General features: G+C 42.6%; 2 protein-coding genes across 2 annotated transcripts in view; both read right to left on the reverse strand.

Annotated features, from left to right (window-relative positions):
- LOC109462620 overlaps window positions 1-6,869 on the reverse strand; it is a 47,666-nt gene extending 40,797 nt beyond the window's left edge. The window contains exons 1-10 of the mRNA XM_019759183.1: window positions 6,713-6,869; window positions 6,356-6,532; window positions 4,891-5,160; window positions 4,063-4,419; window positions 3,654-3,836; window positions 3,374-3,403; window positions 2,689-2,958; window positions 1,968-2,216; window positions 1,328-1,510; window positions 270-533 (exon numbers count right to left, since the gene is read on the reverse strand). Coding sequence (XP_019614742.1) covers window positions 270-533; window positions 1,328-1,510; window positions 1,968-2,216; window positions 2,689-2,958; window positions 3,374-3,403; window positions 3,654-3,836; window positions 4,063-4,419; window positions 4,891-5,160; window positions 6,356-6,532; window positions 6,713-6,869 — 2,140 coding nt within the window. The remainder of the gene's footprint in view (window positions 1-269; window positions 534-1,327; window positions 1,511-1,967; window positions 2,217-2,688; window positions 2,959-3,373; window positions 3,404-3,653; window positions 3,837-4,062; window positions 4,420-4,890; window positions 5,161-6,355; window positions 6,533-6,712) is intronic.
- Window positions 6,870-8,575: 1,706 nt separating this feature from the next.
- LOC109462621 (IgGFc-binding protein-like) lies at window positions 8,576-20,441 on the reverse strand. Its single transcript, XM_019759184.1, has 9 exons — window positions 20,437-20,441; window positions 14,480-14,553; window positions 13,191-13,361; window positions 11,038-11,169; window positions 10,461-10,708; window positions 9,959-10,096; window positions 9,520-9,692; window positions 9,120-9,278; window positions 8,576-8,651 (listed from the first exon to the last, which is right to left on the reverse strand). The coding sequence occupies exons 1-9, from the start codon at window positions 20,439-20,441 to the stop codon at window positions 8,576-8,578; spliced, it is 1,176 nt and encodes a 391-aa protein (XP_019614743.1).
- Between the last annotated feature and the right edge of the window lie 2,484 nt (window positions 20,442-22,925).

Here is a 22,925-nt window from a genome sequence, read left to right on the forward strand (position 1 = left end):
TAAATGTAAAACGCCACGTTAACCTTTAAGTTCATGATTTATCTTAAAGAAATGTGCAAATTCAATTAGATGTGGAAACCCGAACTCGCAATCAAAAAAGTAGACTTATTGCATCTTTCCCAAATTCATGTTGATTCATTCCCACAACTCCCTGGACTAATCGGAATTGTCCCTATATCAGCGTCGTTTCGAAATATCACCATGCTACCCTTTCGACATTTATGTATTTCTTGAACCAAGGGTTTTATCGCTGATTCTGGTAGACATACCTGGTAACCCAACTTCTGGGTCGAAGTTCCTGGTTTCCGGCAGGAACATTCCTGTAGTGACTCCGTTGTTGGTGTAGGTTAGAACCAAGCGCTCAGGCATGATGGTGATGTTATCTGTGTTGGGCAGGTCGGCGAGTGGGGTGCCGTCATACTCTGCGTACGCGGCCAGGTCGGTCAGGAAGGAATCCGAACCAACCTCGGCAGCTACGGCAGGGTCCAGTGTCGAGCCAGTGATCGCACTGGTTGCTTCTCCGTAATCAAACACTAGACAAAAATGACTAGATCAGATTCTGAATTTGAAATATAACACCTCTGCAAAAACACTTTTCAATATTACAGTGTGGCTGTCGTCTTTTGCTTCATTGATTGAGAGTGCAGGTACATTTAGAAATGATGTGCTTGTGGCTTGAACTCTCAGACTGTTAAGGTGTCATTTGTAATTTGCAGACACTTGAAGATTATTCGAAATAAGTGACCTTTCAACAACGGTGACAACAACTTCATCATCCCATACTCAACTACCCATCTCCATTGCCATGCACTTTTAAGTATTAAATTGGTCCTTAACATTTTATACGCTAGTATGAAAGTAGAATGGTAATGTTAAGCCAAGTACACATACATACAAATTTTTGTTATTCAAAACAGTGGTCAGGATAGCAGCAGTACATGTACATTAAAAAATTATGGACAGTAACTAAGTTACTGTAGGAAAGATATTCAAAGCCATTTCAAAGCACACATGTAAGATATAGAGAACATTGCTTACCCGTAGGTAGCGGAGGTGTGTCAGGACATCCTGAGAGAAATTAAATAAGTTCTTATTTATTGTGCTTGACTAAAATGGTGACAAATAAAAATCCTATCTTAGGTACAGTAAAATCTTAACCAATCCCAACGGTATACATAGAATAACATACAAGAAGATAAATATAAATATATTTTTTTCTTTGTCTAGAAACAAAGTAAAAAGTTTCCTGACATGTCCTTAATACCACTGGTAGTTGTGTTGTTCAAATACATGTTTAGTTTCAGTGATTTCAGTTATTTTCACTTACTTATTTCACAAACGGCAACCTGTCCGTCCCAAGTCCCGTTCCTGCATGTCACAGTGGTGCTTGCTCCGGAACATTCCCCGCTGCACAGGTAGGTGCAGGTATCCCCGTTGTTGAATGGAGCCGCGGAGTTGCACGTCACGACTGTACACGGTGGGTCGCTTGGCGGTTCCGTCGAACAGTCACCTGACAAGTGAAACAAAGTTCAGGAATATTAAGTACGCATGGGCGCCGCGCGCACAAAAAAAAACAACAACACATACACACACACAAACACACACGTACACAAACACAAACACATACACACACAAACACGCACTTACTCACTCACAGGCACACACATGTTACACACACACACAAACACACACACACACTCACATACACACACACACACACACACACACACACACACACACACTTACACACTCACTTTCTTACTCACAGACCCACACATGTTACACACACAAACATACACACACAAACAAGGACACACACACACAAACACACACACTCACGCGCACGAGCTCATACTTACAGTAAGAAAGATCCACTTCAAACGCGAACTCATCCGGACTTGGCCGTCCGTCCGCCGTTAATGGCTGTACTATAATCTCTCCGCTTATGACTAACTTTACGGTTCGACCGCTCCCATCGTCTATCTCTTCAATCTTGTTGACAGGTCGGCAAAGGCTTGGTGCGATGGGCTCTAGTGCAAAACCGCCCCCCAGCTCGGTGCGCACGGGGATGGGGCATTCCGGTCCGTACGTTGCGATGTCAAACTCCGTGGTGGCGCGCAAGTTGCTATAAGTCGCCGCCATATTTGACAGGTATTGCTCGTAGTAGATCGGGTACATTTCCATTAAAGCTGTGATGACGATGCTTGGCAGCTCGTCTTTAAAGAAATGCGAATAGAATTTACAATGTTTAATCAAGTCAGAAGAATCTACAAAACACCAAACTGGGCGGAAAAACAACGTAGAACTGGTATCAAACAATATCAGAAGATCACAGCCACTGGTAATGTCGATCTTATATTTGTGTTGAAGTTATGTACATCGACATGTGTACTAGATGTTTGACACAACTTAGGGATTCTAGCTTTACTTAGATCTGTGGCTCATGCATGAAAAAATCCCCTCTAGATTTGTCATAAATGGCTATACAAGAACTAAAAAAAACCCTAATGATTGAATTAGCTTTCAAAACTCGAAATCTAAAAATAATACTACTTTGATCCTTCCCCAAATGTTTCGATGGTGACTCATTTCCACTATTTACACAAGTCTCACTACTTATTGGGCTCTCCGGAATCGTCCCTAGTTCAGCTTTATAGAGTGTTTAAAACTTGATCTAGAAAAACACACCTGGTAATGGAACATCTGGGTCGAAATTCTTTGTTTCTGGTAGGAACATTCCTGTTCTGATGCCTGTCTGTGGGTCGGTGTAGGTTAGAGCCAAGCGTTCAGGCATGATGATGATGTTATCCGTGTTTGGAAGGTCGGCGAGCGGGGTGCCGTCATACTCTGCGTACGCGGTCAGGTCGTTCAGGAAGGAATTCAACCCAATCTCCTCAGCAACGACAGGGTCCAATGTCGAACCAGTAATCGCATTTGTTGCAACTGCGTAGTCAAATACTGAGAAAATACACGATAATGTTCTGCAGTTGTAATCTACTAGTAATTACTCTTTACGTAGAAGCTGTGATAGAACTGCAGGTACATTCAGTGGTGATGAGCTTCTTGCTCGAATGTTGTATCAGACTGCAATGGAATTTTGTAATTTGTAGTTTCTAAAATTGTATTCAAAAGAAACTAACTTGCAACTGCCCTAAGGCTTTTGTATGCAAACGTGAGCATTCTATATCTAACTAACGCTCTCCATTCCCATGTACATTGTTTTGCAGTAGTCATTAACACGCGCGATTGATACTTTAATAGAAGTGTGAAATTGTGCAGCTAAACAAAACCAAGTGCGAAATAAATATAACGTAGGAATGATTTTCGAAGCTACTTTAAAACATAATTGTATGATACAGAGAACGTAACTTACCTCTAGGTAGCGGAGGCTCTGGAGGACATCCTGAAACAAAAAGGGATAATTCCGTTACAATGTGCCTAGCAAAATCTGGGACAAATGAAAAAGTTGCTGGTGATATATACATTAGAATCTTAATCAAACCCAACATACATAGAATGACAAGCAAGTAAACATGGACCTGAGGAGATATAAAGATACAAAGAAAAAGTTTAGTGACAAATCATAACAACACTGGTAGTTGTGACATTAACGTGCATGTTTAGTTTGAGTAATTTGCATTATTTCGACTTACTAATTTCACAAACAGCGACCTCTCCGTCCCAAACCCCGTCAATGCATGTGACAGTGGTGCTTGCTCCGGAACATTCACCGCTGCACAGGTAGGTGCAGGTATCCCCGTTGTTGAATGGAGCCGCGGAGTTGCACGTCACGACTGTACACGGTGGGTCGCTTGGCGGTTCCGTCGAACAGTCACCTGACAAGGGAAACAAAGATGAGGAATATTAAGTATGCATTTATTTCATGTGCCTCAAACTCTCTACATTATAGAAGTCTTCTCTGTCTGCGTCTTATTTTTGTGTAAAAGTGGCACGTGACTTGGCAAGGTATGAGGCACTGTTTCAAACATTCCGTGCTCTTGAAGAAAAGTTTGCCATTCTGACAGCACAATTGCAAATTAATCATAACGAGCGCATACTTACAGTAAGAAAGATCCACCTCAAACGCGAACTCATCCGGACTTGGCCGTCCGTCCGCCGTTAATGGCTGTACAATAATCTCTCCGCTTATGACTAACTTTACGGTTCGACCGCTCCCCTCGTCTCTCTCTTCAATCTTGTCGACAGGTCGGCAAAGGCTTGGTGCGATGGGCTCTAGTGCAAAACCGCCCCCCAGCTCGGTGCGCACGGGGTAGGGGCATTCCGGTCCGTACGTTGCGATGTCAAACTCCGTGGTGGCGCGCAAGTTGCTATAAGTCGACGCCATATTTGACAGGTATTGCTCGTAGTAGATCGGGTACATTTCCATTAAAGCTGTGATGACGATGCTTGGCAGCTCGTCTTTAAAGAAATGCGAATAGAATTTACTATGTTTAATCAAGTCAGAAGAATCTACAAAACACCAAACTGGGCGGAAAAACAACGTAGAACTGGTATCAAACAATATCAGAAGATCACAGCCACTGGTAATGTCGATCTTATATTTGTGTTGAAGTTATGTACATCGACATGTGTACTAGATGTTTGACACAACTTAGGGATTCTAGCTTTACTTAGATCTGTGGCTCATGCATGAAAAAATCCCCTCTAGATTTGTCATAAATGGCTATACAAGAACTAAAAAAAACCTAATGATTGAATTAGCTTTCAAAACTCGAAATCTAAATATAATACTACTTTGATCCTTCCCCAAATGTTTCGATGTTGGCTCATTTCCACTATTTACACAAGTCTCACTACTTATTGGGCTCTCCGGAATCGTCCCTAGTTCAGCTTTATAGAGTGTTTTAAAACTTGATCTGAAAAACACACCTGGTAATGGAACATCTGGGTCGAAATTCTTTGTTTCTGGTAGGAACATTCCTGTTCTGATGCCTGTCTCTGGATCGGTGTAGGTTAGAGCCAAGCGTTCAGGCATGATGATGATGTTATCCGTGTTTGGAAGGTCGGCGAGCGGGGTGCCGTCATACTCTGCGTACGCGGCCAGGTCGTTCAAGAAGGGTTCCAACCCAATCTCCTCAGCAACGGCGGGGTCCAGCGGTGAATCGGTGATCGCACTTGTTGCAACTGCGTAGTCAAATACTAAGAAAATACAAGATAGGTTTTTGCAGTTGAAACATTTTACCTTTCTAAAAAAGCTGTAAATATCACTGAGTAGCTTCCATCTACTGCAGGTACATTCAGGGATGACTTGAATGTTGTGTCAGACTGTAAGGGATTTCTGTAACTTGCAGTCTCTGAAATTGTGTTCAAAAGAAGTTATGTTTCGATTGGCTTTATGCACTGCATACTTGATCATTCCATACTCAACTACCCCTCTCCATCGCCACATACTTGTGTATTGCAGTAGCACTTAACATGCACAAATGATACTTTAATATAGAAAGGTAAAATGGTAATGTTAAACCAATCACGAGCAAGTCAAAGGAAACGTAGGAAGGATCTTTAAATATATTTCAAAGTGCAAGTGCATGATACGGAGAACGTAGCTTACCTCTAGCTCTATCTATGGGTTCCGATGTAGGACATCCTGGAACAGATAAAAGGTAATTCTGATAAAATGTGCTTGGGCAAAATGACGACAAATAGAAACATTGTGTGTTATGTATACATTGGAATCTTAGTCAAACCAAACGGTTTACATAGAATAACAAGTAAGTGAGTCTCAACCTCTCTTTCCTTTTGATACAAAGTACACCCTTCTCCTTCTCATATCATGACATCGCTGGTGGTAGTAGTAGTGTTGTTCATGCGAACTTTAGTTTAAATATATTTAGTTCAGTACAATCCATAAACAAGGATCTGTCACCTAAAACCGTGTGTTGCGCTGCTTAATTAGGTATGGATAATAATGTTTTTACTCAGGTTTATTCTTAGCATGAAAGTTCATTTGTTTTTGTATACTTCATTATGACAAATGGCTAAACTTTATTTTCCAAGAATCCATAAAAACGCTTCCCTTCTTACAAGAGAAACCCAAGTTCGATATCTGCTTCTCTCTCTCTCTCTCTCTCTCTCTATATATATATATATATATATTAGGAAGATTGAGGTTATATATAGTTTGAGATTAGGAAATCTACGTGCTGTAATAAACAATTTAACCCAATTACCCAATTTAACCCAAACGTGACTGAGGCTGCATCCCCCGATGAATAGATCAAATATGTTTCTAGTTTGTTACCTTATTATCTATCAAAGAGTTGATTGAGATAATATAATATATCGTTTTCATGACTTCTAATGCAAAATCTTGTTTTGAAACTTAGTCACTTACGTTGGCATGTTGGAACATCATCAGTCCATGTTTGGTCCGCCTGACACGTCACACTAGAGGCTCCGTTCAGTCCATATCCCTCACCACAGGTGTACGTGACCACGTCTCCGTAATAGTACGGTCCTTCAGAACTCTGAGCTCCATTTTCTGGGGCCATCCGATATGGGCATTCCACCCCTAAAACCAAGAAACATTGTAAGGAGGATCTCCAGAATACAGTACGTCGTAAATCGCGATAAATAGATCAAACATGTTTCTAATTTATTAACCGTATTATTATTTATCAAAGAGTTTTTTTAAAATAATTTCTGTATCGTTTTTAAAGGTAATATCTTGTTTTAAAACCTAGTCACTCACGTTGGCATGTTGGAACAGGTTCGCTCCATGTTTGGTCCGCCTGACACGTCACACTAGAGGCTCCGTCCAGTTCGTATCCCTCATCACAGCTGTACGTGACCACGTCTCCGTAATAGTACGGTCCTTCAGAACTCTGAGCTCCATTTACTGGGGCCATCCGATATGGGCATTGTTGGGCTAAAATAGATGCAAACACGTTCGTTATCATGGAGTAAGATGTAGACACGATGAAACATTTCTGTAATGTATTAGCGAACATCTCAAAACTGATAAAGAATGCGGCAAGCATTAAGTACATCCATCACTAGCAGCAAGTTTGATGGTATATCGGTTACATAATGTCATGTCCTTTATTTTTTTCTTCCGGCTTCTTCGTAAAGATAAAATAGGATAGTTTAACAGAGTTAAGACAGTATTGAGAATCCCAAAGTCAAATTATTGCTACTTTAATCTGTAGAGCAAAGTTATTAGCTTTTAGTATTGAGGTTCTGCCATCCGTGTCGTCAGTACGATCGGCATTTCCGGCTGTCTATTCCCAGCCGCCCCCCCCCAAAACGCAATGGACCATAAAATATTGGTCATACAAGTTACTTCATGTATAGTAGTAGAATACTGACCTGTTTCACAGTGATATCCTTCATAGCCAGGAGCACAGTCACAGCTATAGCTGTCTTCGGCGCCGTTCACGCAAGTTCCGCCATTTTCGCAGGTCACACCTATCAAAATGGAAGTACTTTTAATAACTTGGCAATGAAAGGGTATTGCCATGCTGACGGTGTGTTGTATTTTCAATCATTCCTCGCTCAACACGTCAACAATATCCATCTTTCATTCTTACCAGAGAAACCCAAGTTCTATATATCTGCTTGGAGACTAGGAAATGTGCTGTGAACATACACTACAAATGTATCAGGTTAGCCCCTATGTAATGGTGCAGGGTAGTCGGCTCTAATTTGTGGATAAACATAACCCCTTTAACTCCGACGTAACGCGATATTGAAACCTGCAGAGCCAGAACAACCAGAGTCAACCGAATATCCGGACCTATGGCCTGAATTATTAATATTATCATTCCGACAAGCCAAACTGGCTTGAGAAAAGGCAATACACGTGTAAGTGCACTTGATCTTAGCTACAAGACCGAGAAGTGATCTACATCTGCTTGGAGCTCCTATGGCGTTCTGGTGTCCATAGCCACATTACAACTCCTTCTGGAAATTGAAGGCATAGTATACGCTATTAGGCTACTCCCATAGATGTCGCCAAAAAGAAGAAACACCTTTACTTTCAATGTATAAAATGAATTATCGTAAAACTATGTCTCACCACAACAGGGTACAACGCATTGGCATCCCCATACACCATCCACGAGCGTCCAGTAGTAGCCATAGGCTTCTTGACATGTCACCGTTTCACATTGGGAGATTGGCACAATCCCAAACAATTGCCCGCATCCGCATTCTTGCCCGTCTGGTGTTCCCCATGTCGCTCCAAGCTATAGAATTAGAAAGAAAAATAAAGTGAAGACGCTACATTACGATTATTAGTGTGCCCACACTTTATGTTAATTCATTTTCCACATAATTGTGCATTATCATACAAATGTATGTTTAAATATGTTCCTCTACGTATGAAGAGTTGGGTCGGGTTATGGTTGAAACAGGCACTCCTAACATGTACATAAAGGCTAACATAATTAGAACGGTGGCATACAGTACATACACTTACACATTAGCGATGAAATTGCATACCGGATAATAGTTGTCATAAATGTCTGTGCAACCACAGTCCGAAGAGGGTACGCAGTCCAGGTCACTTAGTATGTAGCCTGCATCGCACTCACAGCCTTCCACACAGGGGAGGTCACAGCTGTCTGGTGCGTTGGGGTTCATGCAGGTCGCAGGGCAGGCGCTCGTGCAGGAAGAGTAGACGCTGTTTGCTGGACAATATATAGCTATCGAAAAAAAGAGTTCGTTACAGTTGATAGATTGTTTAAGTTGTCAAAACAGGATTACCTCTGCGTCTATAGGAGAAAATACAATTCCGTCGTCATGTATAAATCATTTATAATCTACGTTCCAGTTTTTGCAACGGATGTTGCTTGTGTAGCCTCTGCTGGACAGAAAAAAGCCGATGAAACACATACTCTGTAAGACCCCCATTGCACTAAGACGGCGCTATCACAGCGCTCTTTCGATTTCAGCAATTTGGCCAATTTCATGTCGTAGAGAGAGCGCGGCGGGAGCGGCTAAGTGGAATGGGGATGTAACAACCGACAGACTGTCTGAGAAAACGAAACTTACGACAGAGGTCGGCCGACCGCCAATCAAAGGTAAACACGCCTGCTTCCATACAGCAGTCATAATATGTCTCTAAGGTCGGACAAAGGTAATTTTCCTTTGCACACGCGTCGGAGACGCAGTCGTCGTAGTAAGGCGTAGGATCCACAACGCCAATGCAATCAGCAAACGGACCGTTCACATCCGTAAGCACGTCACACGCGTCTGTATACATCTGGTCACACGGTCCGGAGGTCGGGGGTTCACCTGTCGGAAGGTCACCACAACTGTAGAGGACAGAAAATGTCAAGTTGCAATCATGGAAACGCGTTTTAAAAGACTGGTTCTCCCTCCATTCACAGTTTGTTGATTATGCTTTTGACATTCCACCTGGAAAACCGAAAACATTTACGTTCTTGCCTTACGTAATAATAACGCCGCAACCATTGTCGCAATGGATGTGCCTGGTAAATGCACATTTTCGGAAGTGTTAATGTTGATAAACCTCCTGCTGGACATCACACTTACGTTAAGTCCCACGGTCCGTGCTCTACTCCAGGCTGGGTCTGCCAGCTGTTTCCGAATTGGTTCTCGTGCGCACCTTGGTTCCCATCCGGCATCATCAGGTCATCGCTCGCATCGCCGTTGAAGTTACCGCACAATCCACACAGATCAGTCTCGTAGTTCCTTGGAATCTCCATCTGTAGCAGTGTTATATATGCATTATAATTTCTTTTCTAAGATGCTTATTAGGATCTTGACCCTTTTTTCGGTAAATTCATACACGTAAGACGACAGTCAGATGTAGCATAGCACTAGCGTTATATCAGAAAGGAGAACAAGCATAAATCACAAAGCAGAGAATCACAGACTGAAGCTGGCAGTACACAACGTATCAGAATATAGAATCCTTATAACTCCACAACATGCCAAAATGAAAAATCCCAGTTGTCTGTAATGTGCTCACCTTAACATAATGTACCCCATCGTAGTAAATCACCACGCACAAGTCCACCAACTCTACTCGGACAAACCTTCCAGTCAGATGGATCACGATGTCGCCATTTGCCAGGCTGACAGGAAGCCAATAGCGAACTCCATCGACCTTGTTTAAAAAAGAAAGAGACAAAAAAAATAGCACAGTAAAACTGACTTCGATGTGAAGACAAAACCTTAGTTCATCTTACGTTGCAAAATTTGTTCAAACATTAGCAGTGATGCATTTGTCATAGAGTTTAAGTGTGAAGACCGGACTAGATTTAGAACAAATTTGATGCCCCCGAATTATTCACTTGAACAGCTTGACCAATGGTGTTTTTATTTTATTTTTCAACAAATTGCCATCACAATCTTCTCTTGAACCAGCAAAACATTCACTCACTCACTCACTCACTCACTCACTCATTTACTCACTCACTCACTCACTCACTCACTCACTCACTCACTCACTCACTCACTCACTCACTCACCAGTACAACTCTGTCTTGAAGAAGAGAGATTGTAATTGTATTGCCGTTAATGGTTACTGTCACGTAAACTGCACGGATAGCAGAAACAGCTGGATTCCCGTCTAAAGGGACGTGTTTTGTTTCGACGTTGAAGGTGTTGCCTGTACAGTCCTTGGCGAACGTGTATAAGCCACATCCTTGGTAATCATGGCGACCCTTGTCAGGAGAAAGGATGTGCGGATCTCCGGATGCTTTGCAGATTTTTCTATCTGGAATATCAAAGGATGCCTTGTAAGAATGACAAAGTCATTGTACAAAAGCCTGGTACAAGATGAGTTCATACCTGTGAAGTATGGAGAAGCAGCAGTGCTAGAAACATAATTTGGCTTAACAGCAAACAAAAAAAAAACGCTCAACTACATCAATTTTTCACTAAGGCAACTAGAGATGCTTCAATTTGCACTAAGGAAACTGGAAGGGAAGCATATGTCTTACAACGCTCTCTATGTATAAGATACCATAATACAGATATCACAGTGATTAAAAAACATGTAATACAAATTAAAACCGACCACAAAGTGGTAAAACTATCTCTCACCACAACAGCCGCCTGTGCAGTGGCATCCCCATACTCCATCCACGAGCGTCCAGGTGTAACCTCCATCTTCATCACAGAGCACTGGGTGGCAAATGATGACCCCTCCCAAAGTGCATTCGCATTCATCCCCGCCTGGTGTTGCCCATTGTTCATGGAGCTTAAGTGTCCAAAAAAAACAACAACAAGAGTTCCTAGAACGCAATCCTTGGCGAAGAAATCATTTTCATAGTGTTTGCGATGTGCGCTGAAGTGTTTGGTACCCTCCATTTACTACCGACCTGCCAAATTTCAGACAAATGCATCAAATCTTGATTCGAAGACACAGACCCAGACAAAAACAAATTGTTCAAAGTCTGAAATTCTTATCTTAGGAAAGACTATGTAAAACAGCGAGCAGATTATTATTGGAATGAGCAGAGCACTTTGGACTAACGCCTCTAACCGCCGATTAGAGGTACATATCCAATCTTTTGTCAAAAACTTCTCTGTTAGTTAGCGGATCATAATGACCCCCAGCGGGGGTCTTTACGCTTCGTTAAAAATTGAAAAATCTCAAGATTTATTCCAAAGATCTCAATATTTAAGACGAAATCTTGAGATCTTATAAGACAATCTTAAGATTTTTCATGACAATCTCCAGATTTTCCGAAAGATCTGGAGATTGTCATGAAAAATCTCATGATTGTCTCATAAGATCTCAAGATTTTGTCTAAAATATTGAGATTTTTCAATTTTTAACGAAGCGTGAAGACCCCCACTTATGATCCGCTATGTAACAGAGAAGTTTTTGACAAAAGATTGGATATGTACCTCTAAGCTGTAAACGGTCAGAGGTATTAGTCCAAAGTGCTCTGCTCATTCCAATAATAATCTGCTCACTGTTGTAAGTAAGGCCCTGATTTGCATGGTTTATTTCTAAAATGTTCAACTATTCAACTTTCTTAACTTCGAAAGGCAAGAATGAATGTACCATCATTTACCATTACAGCTGAGAACGTACGGACGCTGGTTTTAATATTCCGTCAGAGGTAACTGACATCCTTTCAGGTAAATGTTGTTAATTTCGGTTCAGCTACACTCGTCTTTGGCGTTTTGCCTCGATAAATATTGGTATGCTACTCATACTCATACCAAAAATATTGTAAAGAATCTCTTTCAGATTGAACCAGGCTATGGTTGAACGAGTCACTCTTTTCCGTGAGTGTCCCAACTACTATGTACTTAATTCCAGCCCAGAAGAGAACAAGAAATAGCCATGCCTTCAAGTACCAGAGTTATCAACAAAGGATTGAGGTGCTCAAGCATTCATTCTTTCCTAGAACTATCGCAGAGTGGAACTCGCTGTCACTAAGTACAGAAGGGGCATTATCATTAGATAGCTTTAAACAATGTCTAGAGTTAGATGTTTAAGGGTTAGGTGTAACAAGTCGATCGGTGTAATGTAGCCAGCTGCCGCCGCGCCGCGTGCCCGCGAAGCTGGTGTGTTACGCCAAAGGGCGGCTATACCGGCTATACAGATACAGAAGCTGGTGTGTTACGCCAAAGGGTGGCTATACCGGCTATACAGATACAGAAGCTGGTGTGTTACGCCGAAAGGCGGTTATACCGGCTATACAGATACAGAACCTGGTGTGTTACGCCGAAAGGCAGTTTTACCGGCTATACAGATACAGAAGCTGGTGTGTTACGCCGAAGGGCGGTTATACCGGCTATACAGATACAGAAGCTGGTGTGTTACATCGAAGGGTGGTCACACCGGCTATACAGATACAGAAGCTGGTGTGTTACGCCAAAGGGCGGCTATACCGGCTATACAGATACAGAAGCTGGTGTGTTACACCAAAGGGCGGTTATACCGGCTATACAGATACAGAAGCTGGTGTTTTACATCGAAGGGTGGTCATACCGGCTATACAGATACAGAAGCTGGTGTGTTACGCCGAAGGGCGGTTATACCGGCAATACAGATACATGAAAGGGAGACAACGGGAAGCCAAGAAATATAATGAAGCAGAGAAAGAAGTTACATGCAAAGTAGACTAACGTACAGTGTAGCACACAAGAGTGACACTACAATGAACTTACCTCATAATATGTACCGGTATCAGGATCGATACATCCGCATTGGCTTGGTTCAACACAGTTTTTCTTACTCCAGATGAGGCCACTATCACACTGGCAGCCGTCCGTAACGCCAGTAGTGCACGAATTCGGGGCGGATTGATCCTGGCAGGTCGCAGGACAGCAGGTTGTGCCAGTTGTGTACGCGCTGTTCGCTGGACAAGGGCTGTCTCCCAGGCCTATCTCGGGATCAATGGCGCAACCTGCAAGTATAAAATAAAGAACGAGTTTAAATATGCTTAAAGAATTGTGTTTTGGGTTTTCAAAAATCTAACATCTAACTCTAAATCTAGCATCTAACAAACAGGAACCGGAAATGCCATATACATACATATATGGTGATGATTGGTTTATTGAAAGAAACACAATCTGACATAACAGCCAGACTTTAAAGATTTTAAGATCAATCAAATGGATAAAATCTCATCACAGCTTAAAATATGTTAACACATTATAAAATATCTACAGTTCCTTCAGTCCTTGTCATATATAGATACACAAAATCTGCTACCATATTTAAAACGTCCACAGTTCATTCAGTAATTTAGTCATTGCGGGGATGGCACTGGATAGGTAACGCTTAGTCAGTTGCTTGACATACATCGTGGATTGAGCATCGATATATCGCCCATAGCAACACCGGTGACGTCATAAAATGACGTCATGCATATTTAAGCTATCCGCCATCTTGGATCATCATTCTTGAATTTTGAAAATAGTTCTTTTTCAAGATAAAGCCTAAAATGCATTGAAACAAAACTAAAGACGTTCATATGAACCTTTTTGTGAAAAGAAATGGAAGTATTGATGAAATTTTAAGGAAAATAACCTGTTAATATCTGATCTAATTATGATGTCAGCCATCTTGGATTTTGGTCAATGACGTCATGATATTAGCATTAATCATAAATTTAAAAAATGCCCGTTAGAAACCCGTTAACAATATTTTAGGAAAAGTCACCAAGTTTGGTGGTTCTAGCGCAAGCAGTTCGGACGCTATCCGACATCAAAGTTGGCGCGGGCACTTTTAGCCCCCACGGGCTTCACCAAAATGTTGAGGCATACTAATGTTGCTTATTATAGATACTCTGTTGTAATTCTAATCAAACACTAATTGGGATTAAATAGCACTTCTATTATAGTTCAAATGCAAAACGATAAAGCTAAAACATCGAAATCCCTCTCACAACTTTCTTATACTTACATTAGCCTATGGTAAGTAATGTAGTTACGCTGTGTGAACCTTTCAGACACATAGAGGGATGTGGCAGATGATGACTTTATTTGGAAGTAACAATTACAAAACATAAAACTTCCTCACCTTGTCCTTGGACGCCTAGCGGCAGGACCATCAAAGTGAAGATCACCAACAACAGACTCAGATAGGCGTGAACACTGGAAGAAGAAAAAGCAGAAAGGACATTAGAAAAGTATTTGGGTTGCAGTTTTGTTGTGATATCCATATAATATGAAAACGGTTTTTAGGTCTCAACTAAACGCACAATGGCAAGTTAAACACATACAATAAAAGCCGCATTAGTGGTGACCTTTGCATTTCAGACACCTGCATTGCCTTTGTACTTACTTTGCCGATCCCTAAATTTTTCCCATTGACCCAAACATTGAAAATTGTAGCCTGGTTACCATTCTAAAGATGCCTGCTGAGGTCTATTTTACGGGACCCAGTCCTAAGTATATACCTCTCCTGGCATGAGAAAGAAATCTTTCTAGTCGACATACATGTAAAGGGTCAAATACACATGTTTAGTCTAAAAATAGCGAAAAAGTCCCAAAATACATTATTTCAAGGTTGTATATGCAAAATGTGAAGGCATATTTTCAATGTACCCATATACCTAGCCTCCTTCGCAGTCTTGTTGGGCGTCGGCGTTATTTTTGCGAGCGACGCGAGTAATATGCGGCCGCGAGGGACGACTTGCTGCCGAGGGAGTTTTTGCCACGGAGAGAAGGTTTCCCGCTCCAACAAGACTGCTTCCAATCGGCGACTAGAAAGGGCTATCAAAAAACACTTAGGAGCGATTGGCATGGATGTGTGAACTTCCCGCAATAAACGCCACGAGGGCAGGGAGGTGTTCACGCCCCGTTCCTCGACGAGCCAAAACTTGCAACTTACTAGCGGTCGCCGATCAACCCGTCGGTAGAACGCCAACCATTCCCGAAAACCGAGCCCTATCCACACAACAAAATCCCATAGTCATTGCTGCTACGGAAAAGTAAGAACAGACTCATAAGTGACAATCAGTTTGGTTTCAGGGCTGGCCACTCGACAACAGATGCACTGACCCTTGTTGCCCAACTCTTACACGACACCAAGGACAGACGACAAGAGGGCAGACTTATCTGCCTGGACATAAGCAGAGCTTTTGATCGAGTCTGGCACAGAGGACTTATTGCAAAACTGGAAGCCATTGGTGTTAAAGGAAGCTTACTAAAATTGATCGAGGACTACCTATCAAACAGAGAACTAAAAGTAGTCATTAGCGGAAAATCCTCCACCTCCAAAGCCATCAATGCCGGAGTCCCGCAGGGCTCCATCCTTGGCCCTCTCCTGTTTCTTATCTTCATAGACGACATGACCGAAAAGCTAAAAAAACACTGCCATGCTATACGCTGATGACACATCTCTTGTGAACATCATCAGGAAACGACAAGAAAGAACCCTAGCTGCCCAGTCACTCAACAAAGACCTTCAAGAAATCCAGACATGGGCAGAAGATTGGAATGTTCTCTTTGGTGCCACGAAATGCAAAAGCATGACGGTTAGTAACCTGAAAGACGTACATGGAAACCACCCTGACCTCAGTTTCATGGACACTATCCTCTCTGAAGTGGAAGAAGTCGACCTGCTAGGTCTTACAATTAGAAGAAATCTGACCTGGTCTCACCATATTGACAAAATGTCATCTGATGCTGGAAGACGACTCGGGCTGCTAAGAAGAGTCTCTCCATACCTGTGCCCCAGACAGAGAGCCACTATCTACAAAAGTATGGTTCGGTCTTCTATGGAGTATGCCTCAACCGTGTGGATGGGAGCAAGTGCTACGTCCCTTAGCGCGCTAGACGCCATACAAAAAAGGGCAATCAAAATCATAAACTTCCCTCAAGACTCATTAGATAAAATCCAAATCCAGCCACTAGAACAGCGGAGGAACGTTGGGGCCCTTTCACTCTTACACAGGATGTACCATCAAGATGCACCTATTCTACTGAACAGCCTACTACCTGAGCCCTATGTACATCGCCGAGAAACTCGCCTATCTACATCCCAACACAGTGCGGCCTTTGAACCTGCCAAGTCGTCAACCTCCTGCCACAGAAGAACATTCATCCCTGCTACAGTAAAACTATGGAACAGTCTCCCTCAGGACATTGTTAACACCAGCGACCTTCAGAACTTCAAACGCAAAGTGAACGCCTACCTCAGCGCTTCCCGTCAGCGACCCTTATAACAAGTGTTTATTTCGGCCAGCTGCTAAGCTGAGGACTTTGGTGACAGCATAGAAAAAAAAAAAAAACTTTGAAAAGATCACTACCACAGGAACCCGCAAGCTAAACTGTGATATTGCTGGGGGACGTGGACAGATAAACAAAGTGCCGCCATGTTGGTTTGGTGGCGGGTTGATCTCACTGGTCATGGGAGGGTAACACACCGCTCCGCAGTAAGTTGCGTAATAGAAAGAATTTCACATTTCACCAGCAAAAATAGTACTGCAAAGTTTGTCTTGGTTTGTTTGCATGGGATGCTTAAATATGCACAGCAATGCCTTTGTTGTGACATTACCAATGTTCACTCTTTCTCTGTTGGAAGAACTTGGAACCTTCCACTATAACGCAGGCTAATAAAACCAACCGTTGACAAAGGCGACCGCGTGTCGATTACCCTTGCGCAAACATGTGAATTGGACCTGCACGAACATGTTAATAGCCTCTATGAAAGGCTGGCTTAATCCGAGATCCTTTCTAGTCGCCGATTGGAAGCAGTCTTGTTGGAGCGCGAAACCTTCTCTCCGTGGCAAAAACTCCCTCGGCAGCAAATCGTCCCTCGCGGCCGCATATTACTCGCGTCGCTCACAGAAAAAATAACGCCGACGCCCAACAAGACTGCGAAGGAGGCTACCATATACCGAAGTTCAAGTCATTTGATTTGATACTAGTGAACAGGAGCCCAGAATATACATTTTAGACCTAAAATAGTGGGAAAAGTCCCAAGTAATACAATTTCAATGTAGAGAATGGCAAATGAAAAAGAACCCTTTAGGCATATTTCAACTTTCTTTTGGTCCTTCGGCTGTAACATTGGGGGCACACGGACCAAAAATGTACGTTTACTGTTTGAGAGAATAGCAAAAACATCACATTAAGTTTTGAGGGCATATGTTTAAGGCACCCAATACCGAATTTCAGATAATTTTTGTCGTAAAATTAAGGCACAGAAGGAAAAAAATGTACATATTTTGTCTAAACGTAGCAACAAAATATCAATTTAGACAATTTTGAAGTGGTATATGGCAAATTTTTCTCTTTTGATTATGAAAAACTTAAACTGTTCTCCAACTCAAAATTTTCTCTTTTGAGTGTGTGTCTAAGGTACCCCTATACCAATTGTCAGGTCATTTGCATATTAAGGCACAGGAGTTAAAAATGTACATTTCTGAAAAAAGCAAGAAAGGTCCTATTTAACACCATCGCCAAGTCGTGTATGCCGAACGCGTGAATGCAGTTCTGTGGGCATATGTCCAACGTACTTCCATATTCAGGAGACCAAAATACACATTGGTCTAATAGTAAGAATAAAAACAAAGGCCTGAATTAAAATAAAACAAAAAATTCAAAACGTCAGTGGGTATTTATTTGACCACTCTAAGTCCATGCAATTTCTGGTCATTTTGTCCTAAAATTAAAAAGAAAATCTGAATCCATCGAACGACATGACGGAAGGAAGAAGAGGAAGTAGTCTATGGAAAACAATATATTTTATACATACTAATGGTATCGAGTTAAATCGAAGTATATATTGGCATGTGACAACCCTTTGATTGTACATTTAGATCAATATTTTAAGTGCCTAATCGTTAGAAACCCCGCAAATAATTATATAGGCTCTTGTCTCGTACTTTATACATTTATTTAGATTAGTCTTAGTGGCATGATTGTTGTTTTGTAGAGAAGACGCCATACATACATACATTATACTACTGTCGTGCAATGGACTTTGCTTACCAAACAGGCTTCTACCCCCGCTCCCATCTATACTTAGAAACAACAATAACAGGATGCAGGCTATTCCTGACTCCTTCGCAGACTTGTCGAACTCTGATTGGCTGGGAGGAGACAACACCTACAGACCCGGGCTGTGTTGCAGGATGTCTATGTTATCTTAGCCCCTGTCCACACAGCCGACTTTGTCTATGGCCTCCCGAATACTGCCGAACTCCCCCCAACAAGGAATGGGTCGGGAGCAAGGCAGCCAGGCGTTCGGGAAGATCGGCAACTGTTCGGCTGTGCCAGCAGAATGTTTCAAATTGCTTCATACATTCAGGTGTGGACGGGAGGCTCGGCGATGGTTGGCTGGTGGTTGGCAGGGGTTTGGGAATAGGTTAAAGGTTTTCAAGACGTGTTCGGGGGTCAGATTTGACTTAAATTTAACTCAAATTCGATCCGATTCTTATCTAAAGGTTGGCAAAACGTAAATCTGGTAAGATCGTCCCAATTTTCAGCAAATCTTTGTTGGTTGGTGGTCGGGGGACGGTTCAGTGTGATTTGTATTGGCAACTTGCCATTGAGTCTAGAGTGAGCGTGCTGGCAGTTATTGTAAATATACAGGGCCAATATTCTTCAAACATCAGAGTGCCATCTAGACACATGCATTATTTTATTCACTCAGGCCTACAAACTCTATTCCACATATGCTGGCTGCCACACTAGACCGTCTGTGCGTGCAGGCAGCCCTCCTGGCATATACGCGCGTCGACAATCCCGGGTAAAATCCGACTCCATAAATGGGTATCCAGTCTCAAAGTCTGATCATTTTTCCGGCGTTGTTTGTTGTTGAGGCACGCTCTCGCCAGACACGGTGGGACAAAATGTATTTATTTTTCACTTTATCTACAAGCTGTCTTTCGAAACGTTTTCCCCAAATCTACGAGCAAAATGCTGCAATACGTGACTTACAAAACAATAGTCTCTTCCGTAATAGCCCATTCCACTTGACGGCGCTCTCGCTGCGCACTCCCTGCGCTCTCTCTGTGACCTGAAATTGGCCGAAGCGCGGAGAGAGCGCCGAGAGATCGCCAAGATCGCCATGTTTTAGATATAAATCACTGTTCTGATTGTTTTACGCTCACACGGCGCTCTCTGTGATTGCTGTGCGCTCTCATGGCTTATTCCCTCTTCGCTTATTGTTGGATCGCCGTCCTCGGCGCTCTCACGGCGACGGTATGAACCGGTTCAAAATAGTCAACGAGGTGACGGCGCTCATGGCGCTCTCAGTGCGCTGCCTGCGTGCTCCCATCGCGATCTCTCCGCGCTCTGTCCTCGCTCCAAACAGCCGCAGAGAGCGCGGTGAGAGCGCCGTCCTAGTGCGGGGGGCCTAACATGGCAAGAGTGGGATACGGATTGGCGCATTGCCACTGGAATAACAAGACCGCTGCGGCGCGTCGGTCGCCCCTCTGGCGCAGTTGGCAACCCCAGTTTTTGCCTTTTTTCCTCGCTAAAATCATCTATATCTTTGACTACATTCTCCAGCTTGTTAATGAAATTCTAGAAAAAGCTATGCTTTTCTTTTTAAAATTTCACCTGCAAGCTATTTTGCAGAGTGTCTTTCCGACCAGTTTTCGCCGAAAATTACGGGCAAAATCGTTCCTTACAAGTCCTGCACCAAATAGTATTCTGTTCCGAGCTCATAATACGGCGCAAAGAGACGTAAAAAGTTTGCCACACTGAGGTAAGGAAACTGTTGGGCGCGTCGGGCGGATTTGTTTATTTTATGTGGTGTCTGACCGTATAACTTTTACCATTTTTCTCTCTGAAATCATTTATATTTTTGCGAGATTTGTAGTAGAGGACACTGTTACTCTTGTAAGCACAACAATCACTAATACGACAGAACAACAAGTTCTTATTTCTCACTTCATCAGCAAGCCACTTTTAGAAGTGCACTTTTTATCAGTTTTTACCTAAATTACGGGCAAATAATACAGAATATAAAACATAGATCTGTGCGAGGTGCATAGCATGGCAAGGAATGGACAAACTTACCCCATGTTGACTGCTTGTCTGTTTCCTCACGACAGCGGGCCGACACGCAGCTCGCTATAGACAGGTAAGACTCAAACTGACTGCCACGTACGACAAACTTTCTCTGTAGTCAAAATGACTTCACGTGATTCGCAGGACCATTTCTATTGGTCAGTTTGAATTCGTATCCCATCATCACTTGCATGGGTAAGGCTACGTGGCGAGTTCTCTGCGTCCTTGCCCGTCACAGCACGACGCCCGAGTAAAGCCCCTGTCACAAATCCTGAACCCTCCCCCTACCACTGGTTGTTATTCTGTAGCAGTCTGGCCAGATTTAGGCCACGCCTACCTCTCTATAAGAATCGGATCGAATTTAAGTTAAATTTCAGTCACATTTGACCCCGATACGTTTCGGACACTGTTGAGCTACTCCCGAACGCCAGCCAACCAGTCTTAAACCACGGCCGAACCCTCCCGTTTACTCACGAACGTTTTGAACAGTTTGAAACATTCGGCTGGCGCGGACGAACTGTAGCCGACCTGGCCGAACACCGGTCAACCACAGCCAACCTTGCTCCCGACATACTCCTAACCATGATGATCGGGAGGAGTTCGGCAGCGTTCAGGAGGCCAAATTCGGCTGTGAGAGGGGCCTAAGACTACGTGACGAGTTCTGTGCGCGAGTTTGAACATATCGAGGTTCCATACCACATCGTTGTTATTAAGTAAACATCGACAGCTTTTTAATATCTCCCAGCACACTGTTCAACTCCCATCACAAGCAATTAGCAGCGTCGGAAGTCTGGCCAAGCATTTATTAAGGTGCATAATCTCTCCTTCTTAACCATAAACGATCTGAAGTTGTACATTGATTCTGTATTCTGTATTCTTAGATCATAATCCCCAGTCTAATGTATACAGTGCATTGAGTATCAATCTCTTTGATGATATATATAGCAGCGTCGTATGTTTTGTATACTTTGGTTTGCGCAGGATATGACATTAGAGGTGAGGGATGAATGGATATATTAACCCCCTCCACCCACACATTTCACAAGTTACCTCTTGTATGTATACAGGTGCACACTTCCTTATGATTGCGGTGTCTCAATATATCAAGAAGGTCTTGATACAAGGCAATGGAGTGCTGTTTATCATGCCCAGCAAAGGAAAGAGCGACAAAACGCCAGAACGTCTCCAACTGTGGCCAGGACTGCCATGCTAGGACAGGACTGACAAGCCACACAGGATTCTACCCACGGCCACAACACCAGATTGCTACCATCTCCTCTCAAGATGGAAGGATGCCTACTACTACTACTACTATTACTACTACTACTACTGTTACAGGTAGGTTTTAAATAGGGCAATTGAGCTATTATGTGTTTTAACCGTGTCCACATGAACGTGTGTTACATTTTGGGTTGGATGACAGGATGTTTACATTCAAAATGGAGTCTCCCAGGTTTTAAAAACCATGAAACCTTCATTTGCATCTTCATTTCCATGTCTTTCTCTCAGCCTTTTACTGTAAATATTACACACTACATATCTCTCTCAGTAAGGATTTCTACTAAACAGAAGAGGCAACGCTGCCATCAATTACTCTCCAAACAGAGGTTTTGGGTTATTTTGCTTTTTTTCGCGGTTTCTTTTGTGCACTGGAATGTTTTGTACCCAACGAAAAAATCAGTGCAGAAAAGAAAACCTAAAACCTACGGAGCTATACGAAATAATTTTCTTCTTCAGCTGAATTCCTGATTTAAAATTACGCTACTCGCCATGTGTTTAAGTTGTTTCAACTATTCACAGTTTTGGAAAGGTCACCGTACGTACGGAGATATGTGTGGTGTTTGACGTTAGGATCTTTAGTCCCATGTATGAATTATATTAGATATTCTTATCTCTTTGGTAGCATATATTTGTAGCCCTAGTATCATGACAACAGCGTCGCCATATACCCAAAGAATTGATTGCTGCATGTTTTGTATACTTTGGTTTTCGCAGGATATGACATTCGGGGTGAGGAAGCCAAAGGTAGATCAACCCCCCTCCCTCTAAATTATATTTTTTACACTTTTTCTGATGTCACCGTAGGTATAAAAATGCATATATAGAGGTATCGGCTTGTTTTTGACACCTGAATTGTGCGACCTTCACCCCGTGTGCATCGTGCCCTGTTACTGGTCGGGTGGGTTGTGACGACTGGAAGAACAACTCCCAAATATGGCGACGCTGCAACCACCATTATAAACACACGGACCAAATCACTGTAACAGAAACACGTAGAACACCTATGTGTACCAAACAGAGGCTTTCTAACCTTAAGGAATACTTAATCATTCTAAAAGACGTACTAATTTATTTAGCAGCAATTTTTTCATTCAATGCCGACGAAAAGTACTACACTACAGGACACGGGTTGTCGCGCGACTTGCCTCTTTCTGCTGCGTGCCTTTTTGTGATGTTACCTGTAAGCCATTGTCCATTCCGTGCGACGTTAACTGAAT

This window comes from Branchiostoma belcheri, unplaced genomic scaffold, assembly GCF_001625305.1.
Source record: "Branchiostoma belcheri isolate BF01 breed outbred unplaced genomic scaffold, Haploidv18h27 scaffold12, whole genome shotgun sequence".
In the NCBI taxonomy this organism is placed as follows: Eukaryota; Metazoa; Chordata; class Leptocardii; order Amphioxiformes; family Branchiostomatidae; genus Branchiostoma; species Branchiostoma belcheri.

Coding starts and splice junctions, on each gene's coding strand:
- LOC109462621 (XM_019759184.1), bottom strand. Junction 9,693..9,958: donor ATGGGGTACATTATGTTAAG/GTGAGCACATTA, acceptor ACACTGCTACAG/ATGGAGATTCCAAGGAACTA. Junction 9,279..9,519: donor CACGGACCGTGGGACTTAAC/GTAAGTGTGATG, acceptor TGTCCTCTACAG/TTGTGGTGACCTTCCGACAG.